This window comes from Rhinatrema bivittatum, chromosome 1, assembly GCF_901001135.1.
Source record: "Rhinatrema bivittatum chromosome 1, aRhiBiv1.1, whole genome shotgun sequence".
In the NCBI taxonomy this organism is placed as follows: Eukaryota; Metazoa; Chordata; class Amphibia; order Gymnophiona; family Rhinatrematidae; genus Rhinatrema; species Rhinatrema bivittatum.
In genome coordinates, this window is record NC_042615.1 from 273,302,185 (window position 1) to 273,320,198 (window position 18,014).

At 44.3% G+C, this 18,014-nt stretch overlaps 1 protein-coding gene across 6 annotated transcripts in view; it reads left to right on the forward strand.

Moving 5' to 3' along the window:
• Nucleotides 1–18,014, forward strand: part of LOC115087492 (PC-esterase domain-containing protein 1A-like) — a 123,900-nt gene that overhangs the window by 30,837 nt on the left and 75,049 nt on the right. For 5 of the 6 annotated variants that reach the window (XM_029594758.1, XM_029594806.1, XM_029594789.1 and 2 more), the window contains exons 3-5: nucleotides 2,417–2,496; nucleotides 10,317–10,549; nucleotides 15,978–16,128. In XM_029594758.1, coding sequence (XP_029450618.1) covers nucleotides 2,417–2,496; nucleotides 10,317–10,549; nucleotides 15,978–16,128 — 464 coding nt within the window. Of the gene's footprint in view, nucleotides 1–2,416; nucleotides 2,497–2,963; nucleotides 3,248–10,316; nucleotides 10,550–15,977; nucleotides 16,129–18,014 lie in introns of all 6 variants that reach the window. The other variant, XM_029594797.1, reaches the window with a different exon arrangement.

The following is an 18,014-nucleotide window of genomic DNA, read 5'->3' on the forward strand; positions in this document are numbered from 1 at the left end:
TATATATATATATATATATATATATTTTTTTTTTTTTTTTGCATTGGGCATTTATTGATTGAAATCTAAAATCAGAAGCCCTAGTTATAGTATTCTACTCAATGAGGCAATCAGTATGGGACATTATTTTCTGGATTGGGGATCAGTGTAGCATTTTATTTAACAAATTTTATGGAAAAAGCTTTAAAACCATTGGAGCACACAGGTACTCAGGAACATACTTTTGTGACAAATGATTGTGAATGTTCCTTTATATTTAAAAGATAAAACCTGGAAAAATAAATTATTTGCCACATAACACAATTTTTAAAGAGCTGGTAATGACAGTACCATAGTTTTTAATTCTCTATAATGGCACTAAATTTTTAGTTTCTCACTTCATTGCTCCTCTGGTTTATAAACAAGCCACTAGTTGGACCTGGGTGTTGGCGTGAGGTTTCAAAATCCTATATCTGTGTTCTTTGGGGCCTCACCGTTTAACTTATTTTTGTAAATGGCAAAAGAAGGCTTTAATTCAGAAATGCACAATCCTTGGGGGGGGGGGCAAGATGCCGTCCTGAGCAGAAGCATGTAGCGGAGCTGCTCTGACTACCGATTAAAGAATTTTTCCTTTTGACGATATACCGCTGAAACGTAAGGGAAAAGTGAGGGTTTTTCCCTCAATTTCAACTCGACTTATTGAGCAAGCTCTAATAACGAGCTACATGTTGGCTGGAGGTGCAGAGTTCAGGAGGGAGTTCCCTGCTGCGACACTACCTGGAGGAGAGATGCCGTCGCCTGGGGCGGATGTTTCACTCAGCCCCCCCCCCCCCCCCCCCCCCCCGATACAAGACCATCGTCTGAGAGAGTTGAGCTGCCCACGAGTTTACTGCAGCCGTCGTGGACCGATGAGGTCATCGAGCAGGCAGAGTAGGGGAAGGAGACTCATTGGAGTCGGACCATCGAGGAACGCAGAGAGGATCAAACGGAGGAGCGTGCTGGAACCCCGAATCCACAACCAGCTACAAGATCCTTGGAAGTTGAATCCACTATATTGAGTGAGCAGCTTTTACCTCCGATTTAAAACCTGCGGTTGTGACTTTGGAGAGTTTGTGGGAATTGGTAGCAGGCCTCTCAATAGCAGTGAAAATATGTGATAAGAAAGTGGACAATTTAACTGTCTCAGTTATCAACAAAATACAAGAACATGAGAATGCTTTGGAAATTATGAAGGTGTCTGTAGCTAAGGCAGAGACTGAAATACAATAAATTAAAAATTTCAACACAGCTACAGTGAAAGATAGATCTGCCTTATCATGACGGCTAGAAATACTAGAAAATTGGAACAGACGGTTACATTTCAGATTGATAAACTTTCCAAGAATTTTGGGAGAATTACCAGAAACAACTTTTAAAAGATATTTACGTGAAATTCTTTTAATACCTGATGCCAAGTTACCAATGATTAATAAAATATACTTTATTCCTAAATTTTCAGATGAAAGAAGTAATATAACGGAACCTGTAGATTTTACCTTTCGGATATGCAAAATTTAACTTCATTTCTTGAATCGTCTGGTATTGAAATTTATTGTCCGTCCTATGTTGGTTTGGTAATAACTGAGCAGGACATCAGTAAATTTATGTCCTGTTACTTTTGCATTTAAACTCCCAATTTCATGGTGCAACCGTAAGAATGTTTCCTGATAAATCTAAAGTCACTTGAGAGCCGTAAAGGATTTCTGTCAATGAGAAATGAAACAATTTCAATGGGGGCATCTTTTTTTTTTTTTTTTTATTAAGATACCCCTGCAAATGCTTAGTGAAGAAAGATGGGGGATTCATATATTTTCTTTGCTCCGGAGCAATTGAGAGTATTTCTTGATTCTCATAGTTAGTAAAGAAGAATCCCATAGTCTCCAATAAATAGAGTAAATATGCATCTTAATCAGGACTAAACCTTTTCCTGACTGTATTTCCTTAAATACTCCTATAATATTTGGTGATATTGTGATTTGTAATAAGCCTGAACATGTATCTTATTTTTCTATTTTGTTTTCTTTCTCTTCTGTAAACTTATGATGTTAGGCTTATATGGTTATATGAAGATATAATACTTATGTATTTGAAAAATTGATTAAAAAAAAAAAAAGCACAATCCTGGTTTTCAAGGTCTCTAGGCAGATCTGCTTTTTCAAGGTAACCAAGCCAGGCAAATTAACCTAGTTCTTGAACCAAATATATGCAGGTACACTGTATGGCTGTTCATCCTGGATGTCCAGAAAAGCAGGTTTGGTTTTGTAATCCATGAGGACCAAGGCAGTACATCTCTGCGTTAATTTCTCCTTCTGCTCCCTTCAGATGCCCCCCAGAAATATTAAATCAGAAGTAGGATGTGCTGCTGCAGCTTTCTAAATTGTTGTTTTGTTGTTTGCAGTTCAACGGTCTGTTTATAAAGATTTAGTGGTACTTTTGCAGAAGGATGACTTTCTAACTACCTCCCAGCTGAAAGCCAAGGTAAACATCTCTTGTTGACTGCAGTTGCCCTGCCTTTCTTCCCTTCTAGTGTCACAAAGAAATACGCATGCTTGGAGGGCAATTTTCAAAAGACTCTTACCAAATTCCCCTTCTCAAATTTCTCAGATGCAGCTAAAAGTGCATGTGGGTTACATACCTATGGGGAAAAAGAGTAATCTGGATGTATTTAGGTCAGGGAGGAAAACAGCATGTGCATAAGTGCATGGACACTTCTAGCACATGTATTTTGCAATTGTTAATTTTCTCAAAGAGAAGCAGCATGGGTAGTTTAGGGACCTTTCAGAAACACAACCAAAGTATCCATATAGTTTGCAACTGTGCGAGCTATTTTGAAACTTGTCCCTGGTGTCTTGGAGGCAGAAAAATCACAGCTGGAAAGTGTCATTCGTGCATATAGGGCAAGAGCTGAAGAGATTGAGGAGGATTGTATCTTTTTTTTTTTTCAGGATTTTCGCAGAGCGTGATGGCCAGTGTTCCACCTGAGTTGCACGGCCGTATAGGGAAAATCATGGAGGCAAACGCAAGAGATTTATCTCAGCAGTGGCATGGTCCTAGCTGACTTTGAAGCTTGTTGTAACCGGATACTGTGAATCATAAAGCATCCCTAAATTGACGGAGGTCTGCTCTCTGTGTCTGAGGAAACCTAGTCCGTATCTTATCTCGTGAATAAGCTTCTTAGAAATGTCTGCTCATTTTTGTGGATAGCATTACTTCCTATCCTTTCAGCATGGTAAACCTAGCACTTGTGTTGCATGCTTTGAGGTTATACATGCTCCAGAAATATGCTATTTTTTTTTTTTTAAAAACTCAAAATAATGAAGCACTGATCAGTTAGAGCATGACAATCTAATTTCTTTCAAATTAACTTATTTATTTATTTTATTATTTTTATATACCGACATTTATCTCAATTGAGATATCACACCGGTTTACATTCAGGTACTGTAGGTATTTCTCTATCCCCAGAGGGCTTACAGTCTAAGTTTTTGTACCTGAGGCAATGTAGGGTAAAGTGACTTGCCCAAGGTCACAAGGAGTGACAGTGGGACTTAAATATTCAGTATCAAAGGAAGATAAAAAAAATATTTTTTTCTGCACTCTTGGTCACATTAGGCATTGTCCTTTGTAATTGTCACAGGTTCGGCCAAAAGAAAAATCTGCAAACAAGTTGCACTGATTCATTACAGTAAGCCAAATGTATGCAAAAAGAAATGATCCATCAAAAAGTGATCAAGTAACACACTGGTTCCTCTACCTGCCACCTATTTTGCTTTTTCAGGATCACCTTGTTACAGCACTGTTTTTGGATGGACCATCACTGAGGGCCAGATGTACAGAAGGGTTTTCCCAACTATGGGGAAAATGCCTTAATACATCTGCCCTCAAGTGGGGTAAAAAGATTTTCATGAAAGTAAGCATCCTGCAGAGTCATGTTAATGGATATTTGCTACCTGGGGGAACTGCTTTTACTGTGGAATTTTTCTGGTGTTCTAACGCCACCAGGTGGCAAGATGCAGTGACTGCAGACCAAGTATCTCATGTTCTTTTTGCTGCATTGACTACTCCTGGGGGAAATCTGTGCACAAAAACTTTATATTGGTCGAAATAATACCATTTACATGACAGTCTTTAAGTAATAACTATTTTCTGTATTAACTTAAAATGCAATTACTTAAAGATGCAGAATTTTAAATACTTTGAGCAGAATTTCCCTAGAAATTCACTGTAAGAGTGTCCCTTCCACTCTCTCTACTCCCCTGGTCACTTTGCCCACTCTATCGCCACTCCCAGAGTTTGACCCCTTTCTCAGTACTGCCTCTCAGACAGGCACCTTCTGCCCCTCTCTTGCTCTCACACACATGCTCCCTCTCTCTAGTGCACATACACACACCCTCATACAGGCTCCCTCACTCTCTCGCACACATATATCCCCCCCCCATATAGAGTCCCTCTCTCTTGCATACACACCCACTCAGGCTACCTATGTGTGTCTCTCTCACGCAGACACAATCCCATTACACAGGCTAGCATCCTCACACACACACACACACACTCCTTCACAATCTCCTCATATAGGCTCCCTCTCTCTGACACCCCCCCACCCATCACGCACACCTCTCTACACACATTCACTGGGGCCTTCATCTTTGCCGCAAGCATAGCGTGGCCCACAGCACGCCGGGTCCTTCATCTTTGCCGCAAATGGTGCGCGCTCTGTTCGGGGCACACTGTAGTCTCCTCTGCCCTTTTCTGCGTAAGATTTGGCAGTTCTGCGCAGGGGGGGAATTCTGTGCTCCGCAGTAGTGTAGAATTCCCCCAGGACTAATTGACAGGAAAGAATCCCTGTCATCTTTCCTTTTGTTAGTTTATTTTTCTCTTTATTTTTGCCTTTGCCTTTTTGATTTTATTTTTATTTTTCAGCTTTAACTGCTCTTTTCAGTATGATGCATGAGCTTTATTGTAATACTTAAGTGTTTTACTGTGTTTACTATTTTACTTTTAATAAGTGATGACTAGATATTATGTGTTGTCTATGTGTCTCAACTAGATTGTAAGTTCTGTGGAGCTGGGTCTGCCTACATAACTGTATAGCACTGTATGAGTGGTAGCATTAAAGAAATGTTTAGTAGAAGCCAGAATTTTTTTCTTTCCTGGCAAATTAAATTCTCTGTCAACAAGAAGGATTAAATTAGCCATAACCAATGGGTGGTGATATCAGACAGCACTGACAAGGGTCCCAACTCATGGAGCAGCAGAATTGTTAGAGTATGCGCAGGAGTTTGTGTACGGCTGCTGCCTCGTAAGCCTCTCAAGCCTTTCTTCATCCAAGCTACCACACAGAAGCTTTGTCACACTCTATCTTTGGTAGTTTTTGCCACAGAAGAAGTGGGCCCTGACAGTTCCAGAAACTGCTGAGGGTATCTGCAACATACATTTGATACCCGCATTCACAGACTATGAAGCTAATGTAGGCCTTCTTTGATTTTGACTTGCTTTTTTTTTTTTTTTTTTCTTTCAAAGAAGGCCTACATTAGCTTCAAGATCTGTGAATGCGGGAATCAAATGTATGTTGCAGATACCCTCAGCAGTTTCTGGAACTGTCTGGGCCCACATGTTCTGTGGATGGAAGATGTAGGTCCTGTGAGTCCTGGTGTTGAGTAAGACCCCCAGATCCAATCTTCCTCCTGGGATGAGGCCTCAACCTTGGATATCCAGTGCTATAAAAAATGTTCTAAACTTCACCAGGAGTTGGCCATTCCTGCTTCCCTCCACAGAACCTTTTCAGGGAAGTCTTATCCTTCGTTCCTCCTCCAGCCCCTCTCCCAGATCCGCCATGAGTAATTGTGAGAGTTCAACTTGAAAGACCTAGGATGAAGCACCAAGAACGCCTAGGCAGGCGAGGGATCCTCTCTAGGGCCTACTCCCTCTGTCGAAGAGGCTTGTGCCACCAGAGCAAAGCACTGCAGGGGCCAGCACCTTGTTCTTGATGCTAAGAGCAGGGTGCCATCTGTCTCTGACAAGGAGTGCACTGGTGCAGATAGTACCATCTTCCACGGTGCTGCAGAGCTCCATCATGCTGAGCAGCCTGTTTTTTCTCTTTTTTTTTTTCTCTCCCTCCTCCCCAGATGTAGTTGTCTTGACACAGAAGAAGGTGCTTCAGTATTGTCAGTGTGTGCAGCATCTTGACACCAAAAGGTGGTTAATGACCATGGGGAGAAGCACTTTAGGAAAGAGAGAATCCTTACCAGCACCAATGTGTCCTGCCTCCAGATTGATGCAACCAATATGGAGCACATTGGCTCCTCCTGCTTTTTGAGGCAACAGTACCAATGAGACAGAGTCCATTTTCAACACTTCTGGCTTTTCCTCCTTTTGGAGCGGAATGAGGATGAACTTATCTGGGTGTTGGAAGAGGAGGTCTCCCTGCCTATTCCAGCACAGGGAGCACCTCCACCAATGGCCACTCAGTTGATGGAGCTGGTGAGGAATTTCTTTGCCACCCTGTTTCTGGAGAAACTATAGGAAAGGATGGAACCACTTTTATCCCAGGTTGAGGAAATACTTACCTCAGCGTTGGGTTTCAGAAGGTCCCCCAGAACAATCAAATGCCTCTTCAGAGGGCTTCATTGGCTGATCTTCTTCCAAGAGTACCTTCCCTTCTAGAGAGTTGGGGAAGAGGAAGGATCAGTATGGTTGGGGTTCTACCATTGTTCTCTCCCTCTGAGCTTCAGAAGTTCTGACCTCAGCCTCAGTCTACACATCTGACTGGTTAGATAAGTTCATGGGAATACCCTCTGTCTTCTCTCTGTAACTATCAAGGCATGCTTCACTGGAGGACCTGAGTTATTCTAGATTCCTAGAGAAGATTGGTAGGTATGTTTTCTATTATTCTTAATAATGAAGAGGATCTTTCATTGAGCTCCCCATTGAATTTGCTTCCATGATGGTCCATGCCCTTTTAAGGGACCTCCAACTGAGGATTTGGCAGAACCCTGCCAGTGGCACATTTGATTGATTGATTTAAAGTACAAGGTCCAGCCCTTTCCAGATTGTTATCCAAATTCCTCATTACTCTGGTGGTGACAGCTTTTAAAACGGTGGTTCCTAACTCTGTCCTGGGGACCCCCTAGCCAGTCGGGTTTTCAGGATATCCACAATGAATATGCATAAGAGGAAATTTCCATGTTATGGAGGTAGTGCTTGCAAATTTCCTCTTATGCATATTCATTGTGGATATCCTAAAAACCCGACTGGCTGGGGGGTCCCCAGGACAGTGTTGGAACCCCTGCCTTTAAAGTATGCAGAGTGATTAAGCGAACACACGCATCTCCTGTGAAGGACCAGAAGGCCCTTGATAAGTTTGGGCAGAAGACCTTTCTGGGTTCAATGCTTAGTGTGAGAATTGTGGCCCACCAGTTCTTTATGGTACAGTTACCTCCACAAGCTGAAACTGCACATTAAGGTTATGATCCCAAGTCCACCAGCAAAGTTCCAACTATTTTTTGCTGATGTGAAAGACTGCAGTAAGCAGTTGATTAGATCTATGTATGAGGACTTCAACACTGTGGGTAGAATGTCAGCAGCAGTTCACTTGGCTTCAGGCAAGCAAATTCAGAGAAAATGTGCATGACTATCCCATGCACAGGAGAGAACCTTTTTGGGGGCGAGGAGAAGGAGACAGCCGCGCTGATCAGGGAGCATCAGTCCACTCTGCAATTTTCACAGTTCCAGCAGACCAACACTCCACTTCCAGAAGGTCCTGCTTTTCTGATAAGAAACACTTCTTCCTAAGGATGCCATTTCATGCTTTTTAGAGGCATTGGGTCCCGTTACTTGAATTTCAGCAGTGCCCCTCCAAGCAGAGGAGACAGTTTAAAGCACAGTTGCCACTGCGGTCCAAACTGATTACATTTTTTTTTTCCAAAACTCTAACAAGCTTCACTATGATTTGCTTTTTGATAGTATGGGTGCTGAAGTCTGAAAGTCACATGTAGGGCATGGAAGAGTATGCATTAAAAAATATTGCTTTGAAGGCAGCACTCCATAGAAGACAGATTTAACCGTGACTGAAAACTTTAGTCCCATAGGTTATCTCAAGGAAAAACTACTATAGTATAGACAATCGAGTTGACCTTGCTGGAGTAAACTTTCCTCGCTGGTCTTTACATAATTATGCTTTCCAGATTCAGAGATCTTTCAAAGATTTATTTCTAGACATGATTCTAGAACAAATGATCATAAAGCAGATTACAAAATTAATTACAATTGAATCTTAGTTTGCAGTTAGCACATACTAAAGACCAGAAGAAGTAGAAATGGAGTAGGATGTTTGTGATTGCTTGTTTGGCTAATAGCAGAGCATATCCTAAGAATTGTCTCATAGATGTGTAGAACAAGAATGGGTGAGTATAAGGGAGGAATACAGGCATCTGTAAAGAAGGGTAGATAAAATGGTAGAATAAAAGCCTTTGGCAAAGAAGGGTGTCTCATGATCTGAGTTCTGATAGACTTTGCAAGAAGGAAGTCTCTTAGCATGGAGACTGTGTATAGGCCTGAGTAAATAACCAAACTTTGGCTTGCATTCTGAATTTAAGGTAGTTTGTTTTGAGACAAAGGAATAGTAGTAATTTGTTCCATGGCTGAATGTACATAATCTTGTACAAGTGAATTTAGCAGCTGTCAAAGGAGGAGAAGAGGGCTATTTGAAGATCAAAGTTCTCTTATAAGTATCTAGAGGAATAGAAGTATGGAGACAGACGCTGGGCTAGTTTGTTTACATATTTGAAGAAAAGGCAGAGTTTTGAACTGTATCCAATATTCTGCCAGGAGCTAGTGCAGCTTCTTCAGGATCGGCCTTATATGATCTGTTTGCCTTGGCGCTGACCAGGATTTCAGCAGCAGTTCTTTGTAATGGTTGTTTTTTTAAGTTGTTTTATGAAAGGCTGGTGAAAAGGGAATTGCAGTAAACTACAATGACTTGACTAATGTGTGTGTAATAGTAGCAAGGTTCGATTTCTCAAAGTAGTTGTGCAGTGGTGAATCTGGGGAGATACAAGGAGGTTCTCGTCACATTTCGGATGTGGGGTTCAATTGTAAGGTTTTTGTCGAGGTGAACATTTAGATTCTGTACTGAGTTCTTGGATTGTAAGGGGGTTCCTGAGAAGGAGGGTAGGGATATACTAATGGGTGGCTTTGTCGGAGGAGTTCGGATTTAGTAGGGTTTAATTTGAATTTGTGGTAATTGGGCTATTGGTCTACTGTTTTAGATGTTGGTTGAGATTAGCAACTGAAGCCAATTGGTCTGAACCTATTGTCGTGCAAAGTGTCGTCTGCAAAAGGTTGTATTCAACATTGAAGGGTTAGATGAGGTCACAGACTGGATCAATGTAAATGTCAAATAGGATTGGAAAAAGCACTGAATGATGAGGTACTCCACAGGTGAGGTCTTTTGCTGAGGAAGATATGTTTGCCCTTGCAACGGATTGAGATCTATTCTTCAAGAAAGATTCAAACCATTTGAGGTCTATGCTTTTGCCGATGTCCTTTAGTCATGGTATCAGGAGCTGGGGATTGTGTCAAAGACAGTGAAAAAATCCTCTAGGGCTAATAGCTATAACCAACAACAATTGACTAAGATAACAAGTAAGATGGCTTCTGTCTCCATGGCCTTTTCCAAATTCAGATTCATAAGGATGAAGGATGTGGTTTTTTTTTTTCCCCTAGGAAGTCTAGGAGTTGAAAGTAGACCACTTGATAGATGAATGATATTTGGAGGAGAAAATTCTCACCACAACCTGGATTTTATTTTTTCTATGAAAACGCCTCAAACTCCTTTCCACTTATCTCCTATGAGTCATTGTGTACATCCTCTAGTATTTTCTTGCATACTCTCCTGCATAACATGAAACGACTTCAGTGACCATCTCTAGCTTAGTTTACAGCTCCCTTTAAAGCATCCTTGCCTGTTGGTGCCTCTCTTCATTTAAAAGATTAGGAAATGGGAGGCCTGGCTGGGCTTATTCAGGGTTTGCCTTTGTCCTTCGTCTCCCCTCCCACCCAAAAAAACAAAACAAAATGTGCTGTTAGTGCTTTGAGCAGAGGCACCTTTGTATGTCTGGGACATGTGTGCGCCCTTAAACATGGACCATACTGGCCCCATTTTTTTTTTTTTTTGGGGGGTGGGGGGGGTGGGGAAGAGTTTCCACACCATGACACCTGCTTGGTTCTAGTAAGCTTTGACTAGTTAGGGAAGTTTTTTATTTTTGTTTGATTCTTCATTTTATGTCGTTTGTCCTCAGGGGGAGTATTCTTTTGCACATGATTTTCTCGTGGAAGGAGGACAATTTGAAGAATTAAACAATGGAACAAAGTACCGTGAGGTACGTCAGTACCGCACAGACCACCATCTGGTACGCTTCTACTTCCTGACTCGTGTCTATTCCGACTACCTGGAGAGCATTTTGGCAGATTTCAAGGCTGGGCCACAGCCTGATGTTGTGATTATCAACTCCTGTGTCTGGGATGTATCAAGGTAAAATATGGGGAATTTAAGACAGACTTTTCTTAATATTGGAATAACTCTTTGGTAATTGGTTACCTGCCCAAAAATTCTAGTTATAAGCAAAACAATTGACCTGGAAGTTAGAGGTTCTAGGACACGTGGATTGTTCTAGAGAGACAATATAAGATTTTGATACTATGGGACTCCTTCGGCAAGTCAAAAATTGCTGAGATGGCAAGAGTGTGTGTGTGTGTGTGTGTGTGTGTTTTAAAGAGCAGTTTCCTCCAAATAATTTAATCCAGAAGAATATGCCGATCAAACTTCTGAATTCTGTCTCTTAGTGTATTTCATCTCTATGATGCAGTTCTAGTCTTATTTGTGTAATTAGGATTATACCTTGCATTAAGGGTCTTAGCCATGTTTTATCAAAGATGTAGAAAGAAAAAAAGCAGCCAAGGAACTGATATCCTAATTTAGTTTTGTAAATGTACTTACAAAGTATTTGAGTGTAATCCTTGCTGCAGATTCATTCCCTTTATTTAATGAAGAGAAAAAAGAATGTTGGGATCCTCTCAGAACATTAGGCTGTACTCCTGTTCCGTATCAGGTATAAAATATGTTGAGACTAGAAAGAGCCTTCTCGTGTTTCAGCTTTTTTTTTTTTTTTTTTTTTGTGGTACAGGATTCCAAAAAACCCTAAACCTTACAAGTTGATAATTTAGTCTTTAGAAAAGGCTGCAAAATTTGGCTTTTCCATGAAGCTTTTAATTAATCCCTGTATTATAGGATGAATTTAATATAGGGTAAGGGATGAATAGGTTATTCTTTTTTTGAGATGTTATGTCTAATCTGATCCATTTTGTATGATTTGAGAGGTTTTAATTCTGATTTAGAGTTTAAACTTTATTATAGTTGGTAATAAGAATAGAACATGAAGTCATAAAATTCTGTCATTGTTCAAAGGAGCAAACATTTTTATACAGAACCCAACACATTTAAAAAAAACAAAAAACAACAAAAAAACTCAATAATATACAGAAAAAAGAGAGCCCAAGAGAAATCTGAGAAAAAATAACCACCAAAAAAGTTATGTCCTGACAAAGTGAGATGTATCTTTTCGATGTTTCATCTGGTTGCAATATTCATCTGGCAGTTATTAAAGAGAGATCAGATCTGATGAAAGGCAGCATAATTTTTAGCATTTCTCGTGAGGTCTGAATGATACTCCCAAGTTTTACCATATTGAGCATTTAGGTTTTCCAGTCTGAGAAGGAAGGAGCAGAGTCATTCAACCAGTTACACAGTATACTTTCTTTTGCCAGTAAAAGTCTATGAAATTTTCAGATCAAAACTTGTTTATCCAAATAATTCGGGCACAAAATAAAGAATAACATTTTTCCCAAAAGACTTGCATTTCCTAGCGTGTAGCCAAATGGACTCAGAACGAATGGGTATAGTATGCTCGTGCTAGCAGACGGATCTGACGTCAGCACGGGTATATATACCCCCACAGGAAGCGTAGCAACTCAGTAATTTCCGTCTCCAAAGCAGTTTGGAGAGCCTGCACGCTCGCTGAGCGTGTTTTCCAATACTACTTTCTATTTTTCTACTTTCTTTCTTCTACTTACTAAAACTTTTTCCAGGAACATCGAGCCCGCACTCCTGCGGTGATACCCTAAGGTCCCTCCCCCAGTTGAGTTTCCCGGGGTGATTTCCGTGATCCCCCGGAGGTCTAGGCCTCTGTCCGGTGGCCGAATCGCGGCAGGGATCTAGCCCCCGAGTGTGACAGCCTCGGGTCGGGCTGAGAGGCGCCTCGGTCCCGGCGTGGACTTAGCAGCGAGCGAGACGAGTTCGGCGGCTCAGAGGCAGCGGGTGAAATCCTCAAGCGCGGCGGTGAAGGTACTTGCCCTCTCCCCCCGTAGCCGGAGACTGCCCGGGTTACAGCCGGGAAGCGCCGAGGATCAGGTAAGGCGTACATCTCTTACTTTTTGGTCTCCGAGGGATGAGGATCGGCGGCGTGGCCTGTCGGCAGCACGACGTGGAGGGCGCCATTTTGTTGGCCTTGTTCAGGTATTGAGCGCCCATGATAGGCGCCTGTCTATGACTAAGCGCATATGGTATATCATTGAGCGTATATTGCTGCCGCATATTATTGAGCGCCTGTTGTATTAAGCGCATATTGCTACCGCATATTATTGAGCGCCTGTTGTATTAAGCGCATATTGCTGCCGCATATGATTGAGCGCCTGTTGTATTCAGCGCATATTGCGGCCGCATATGATTGAGCGCCTGTTCTATTAAGCGCAGATTGCTGCCGCATATTGTTGTGCGCATATTGCATTTTCAAGCCGCGATGGAACAGAACGCCTCAGCGTCTTCAGCGGCGCCTCCTGATTCCGGCATTAAAGCCCTCGGCCTCTGCTCAGCATGCCAACTCAGAGCCACGCACAGCGAGGAGCCAGACTCCCTTTGTGCCCAATGTGAGGAGGCCGTGGGAGCCTCGGGCCAGGACCAGTCTCAACCGAGGTTTGCTGACAGTTCCCCAGGGGCTACCCCGGATCTAGCGGGCAGTCTCGACCAACCTGGAATCCCGGGGGACCTGGTACCCCGGCAATTAGAGACCGCTTCCATTTCCTAGGTGGATCTCTTTAAGGGAATTCATGCCTTTGTACAGATGCAATCACCTTCCGTCCAGGCCCTGCTGCTGCTGCTGCTGCTGTAGCTGCTGCTGCTGTTGCGGCTCCTGTGGATCCTGTCCCTGGACCTTTGCGCCCTTATCGTGGGCAGGACCTCCCGCCTCCAGACAGTCCGGTTCAGACGGACCCTGATGTTTCACTCGACGAGTCCGAACCCCCGAACGAGGGGGAACTTCCCTCAGGGATTGAGCCATACCAAACCATGAGGCGGTTCTTCCCTAAAGAGGATCTCTCAGACCTGGTATCTCAGTGCCTGGCGGAGTTGGCTATTACAGGTCCCAGCGCTACGGTACCCTCTACGCAGAACCCTCTGCTAGAAGGCCTTCATCCTACAGCCCGCCATTTTCCTTTCTTGCAAGCAGCACAGCAACTGATAGATTTAGAATGGGCTGCACCAGCGGCCTCATTCAAAGGGGGTCGGGCCCTGGCGGGCATGTACCCCCTGGCACCGGCTATCCAGGAGCTGCTGGCATGCCATCAGGTGGACGCCTTGATTAGCGCTGTGGTCAAGCGCACTACCATTCCAGTTGAGGGGGGAGCGGCCCTCAAGGAGCCTCATGACCGGCGACTGGACGCCATTCTGAAACAGGCCTTTGAGGTGGCAGCTCTATCTTTGCGGATCACAACCTGCTGTACAGTGGTGACGCGCTCCTGTTTGTCACAGGTCAGGAACAATGCTCCAGCAACTGACATGGAGTCGGCTCTCTCGTTCCTCACGGATGCTGCCTCAGATCTAGTCCGTATAACAGCCAAGGGGGTCTCATCCTCCGTGGCCGCCAGGAGGCAGCTCTGGATCCGGAATTGATCAGCCGATGCTCCTTCAAAGACACGCCTCACCAGAATGCCCTTTAGGGGGTTTTCCTGTTTGGCAGCGACCTTGATAAACTGGCCAGCACATGGGGCACCTCTCCAGTACCTCGACTACCGGAAGATCGGTTCAGAAGGAACCAGCGCGCCTTTCCAAGGCCCTCCAGAGGTAGAAGCTCCCAGCGCGTCACTCCTTATAGGAGTCGTTACCAGGCGCCTCGTCCTCAGGCCAGGAACCAGTCCTTTCGGACCAAGCAGCGCAAGAGGGGAGCTGGTTCGGGTTCAGGGCCCGGCCGCGCCTCACAATGAGAATCAGCCGATCCATCCGGGGGACGGAGCCATAGGGGGCAGGTTAACCCTCTTCTACCCCAGATGGGTCGAGATTACGTCGGACCAGTGGGTCCTCGCCATCATCCGAGAGGGGTATTATCTGGACTTTCATCATCTCCCTCCGGACAAGTTTGTGGAATCTTCATGTCCCATACACAAGAAGGCAGCATTGGAAGCTACCCTGGCGAGGCTCCTGTCCTTGAAAGCCATCATCCCAGTACCTGCCTGGGAAATGAATTCTGGACACACTTCCATTTATTTCATGGTACCCAAGAAAGAGGGCGCTTTCCGGCCCGTATTGGACCTAAAATCAGTCAATCAATACTTAAGGGTCCCGAGGTTTCGCATGGAAACTCTGCGCTCAGTCAAGACCGCAGTACAGCCAGGAGAATTCCTCACGGCCTTAGACTTGTCAGAAGCCTACCTGCATATCCCGATCCATCCGGATCATCAGCGCTACCTACGCTTCAAGGTTCTGGGACGCCACTTCCAATTCCGGGCTCTACCCTTCGGGTTAGCCACGGCACCGCAGACCTTCACCAAGGTGATCGTAGTGGTAGCAGCGGCACTCAGACGGGAAGGAATCCTTGTCCATCCCTACCTAGACGATTGGCTGATCAGGGTGAAATCACGAGAGGAGAGCCATCGGGCGACCAACAGAGTGATCACTCTTCTGGAAAGCCTGGGATGGGTAGTCAACCTCAACAAGAGTTGCCTACAGCCTTCCCAATCACTGGAATACCTGGGAGTACAGTTCGACACCCAGGCAGACAGAGTCAGTCTCACTACCAAGCGGAGGTTGAAACTTCAGACGCGTCTCCAGTCCTTGATGGGAGCCAGTCGGCCCATAGCTTGGGATTATCTGCAGGTCCTCTGCCTTATGGCCTCCACCCTGGAAGTGGTACCTTGGGCAAGGGCCCATATGAGACCTCTACAGCGCTCCCTGCTCTCTCGCTGGAGTCCCCGCTTCCGGAACTACTCCGTGCATCTACCTCTACCAGCCAGAGTGCAGACCCAGTTACGGTGGTGTTGCAGCCCAACCACACGAGCAGGGGGTCGAAGATGTCCTCCCCCACGTGGACTCTGCTCACCACAGATACCAGCCTGAGCGGCTGGGGAGCACACTGCGAAGAACTCACCGCACAAGGGCGGTGGAACAGAGAAGAGACCAAACACCAATAAGAAAATATCACTCCCACCTCGCGGTTCTATTAATATAAACAAATAATAAAATGAGATCACTCACCATACTATAAACCCTAGCATATATGATTTGCCCCTATCAACCAGAACCTCCACAACCATATATTATTATCCTCTACCTTACTCCTCCCATTCAATTATATCTCATGTTTAACATATTGAAACTGTTGTATCATCCATTGTGTAAATTAAAATGTTCATTATATAAATTCATATTTCATTGAAAATGTAACTATTAAAAAATTCTTTATGCTGAACACACTCCTACCTGAACAAAAAGGAGTGGTCAGTGATCTCATTTTATTATTTGAAGTTTTCTTTTGAATGTTTTATTTATAGCATTTTATAGCATTTTTTTTTTTTTTTTTTTTTTTACATTACTGATAATTTTGTATTTTTTTTTTATTATATATTTCCTTCAGGTATGGCAAGCTGTCCATGGAAGAGTACAAACAAAATCTGGGAAAGCTCTTCAGCCGGTTAGATGAGGTTATTCTCCCAGAATGTCTACTGATCTGGAACATGACACTGCCCCTGGCTCAAAAAATCACTGGTGGCTTCCTCTTGTCTGAGGTAAAGCAAGGTTGCTCGCCATAGTAGATGATGGCAAGAAAAGATGGTGACCCATTCAGCCTGCCCATTTACTTCTGTACACACGGCCAAGGATAATCCCAGTTTGCCAGCCATAGACAGTCTCTGCCTGTAGGATGGCGCTCCTTATCCAAGGCAGTTTGTCATTTTCCTCCTCTGTACTCCACCCTCTTGGGTGGCTGAGCATGAAAATCTCCTTTTTAGTTCACACCCAGTACCCTTCCCCCTTACCCTGTCTAACCATAAGGTCCCATAATATTCAGACTTTCTGACACCAGCAGGGCTGCGATGCAAACATACAGCCGCCTTAGGTCCCTGTGGCCTTTCTGGACGGTGTCCCTCCGACTTGCCACCCCAGTGCTGTCTAGGTGAGAAGAATGCAGCTTTCCAGAACAGATCTGGCTACATAAGGGCCTGCATGTCCCCTGGGACTTATTGAGGTCCATATTCAAAGCCATTTATCTGGATAACTCACATCGGTCTAAATATTAAGTTTTTTTGAATATTCCCCATGCTTAACCAGCTAAAAGTTAGCAGGATAAATCATCATCTGTCTTAAGATTTAGACAAATAAGAAAGGGGTGTGTTAGGGGCATTCAATAATGGTAGGGTTCAGTTAGCTGAACAAGTTATTCGGCTGTCGTTAGACAAGCCTATGTATGGGTCTAAAGTTATCTGGGCATGTGTTCCTGGTTAACTTTTATCCTTAATCGGCTTATGTTCACAATAATAGAACTGGTTATATGGTTACAGGCCTAGTGGGCCTATTACTTATCCCCGCAACCCCTCAAACTTGTTTAGCAATTTATTTTTTATTTATATGTTCCAGTGCCAGCCTCCCTCCCCCGTCCACCTGCTCCCTGGTCATGTCTAAATGCAACTAAAATTTACCTTCCTGGGTGTCCCTTAACTCCAACCCTAACCCGTCCGGTACCTTCAGTGTATAAGATTTTCAGCCCAGAATGCTGTGGCAGCCTGTTGTGACAGGACCTGGCTCTTCTACCCTCTCTAGCAGGTCTATCCTGTAAAGTGCGGCCGCGTTTACCCTGCTCCTAAGCCGCTTTTTACTCTGTTTCCGGCCGCGTTAGCCCTTCCTCCTGCGATCCCGAATTCCCCTTTAAAACCTACTCCTTACCGCGTCCTAAATTCCCCGGGCAACCCCTTCCGCCCGCGGCATGTATATTGCATGCAAACGAGCGAATTAGCTATTCCCTAGCATCCCGTAACCCGCGCCCCAACTATCGCTATCTTTCCCTGCCGTTTTGTCGCGCGTTTAACCTGCAAACTTACCGCCTACCCTGACCCAGGCGGTAGAGGCATGGGTAAGGGTAGGTAGAAAGCTTTCCCCCAGCCCCCGCTCACCTGCCCCCGCCGCGATCATGGGTGCCGGTCTCCGTGGCAGCCCCAGTCCTCTCCCCTGCTCCCGAAGCCAAAAAAAAAAAAAAAAAGGGAAAAAAACGTTGCAGCCCCCCTTCGATGTCCGGACTGGGGCTGCCACGGAGACTGCAACGGCGAAGCAAAAAAAAACCAAAAGCAATTTTGTGTTTTTTTTTGCTTCGCCGCTGTGTTCCCCCTCCTCTCTGAGCAGGGCGCGAAAAGCAGCCTTGCTCCGGGAGAAGGAGGGACACAGCGGCGAAGCAAAAAAAAACCAAAAGCAATTTCGGTTTTCTTTTTTCAAAAGCGACAATTTTGTTTTTTTTCCAAAAGCGACTTACTTTTGGGATCTGTCAAGATCCCAAAAGTAAGTCGCTTTTGGACGCCTGCAAAACTTACTATTCTGAAGCCATCAGCAGGAAGACATTGTGATCGTAGCTCCTCCCGAGGAAGACAAAGATGGCCGCCTGCACGGGGAAAGCGTGCAATTGGCC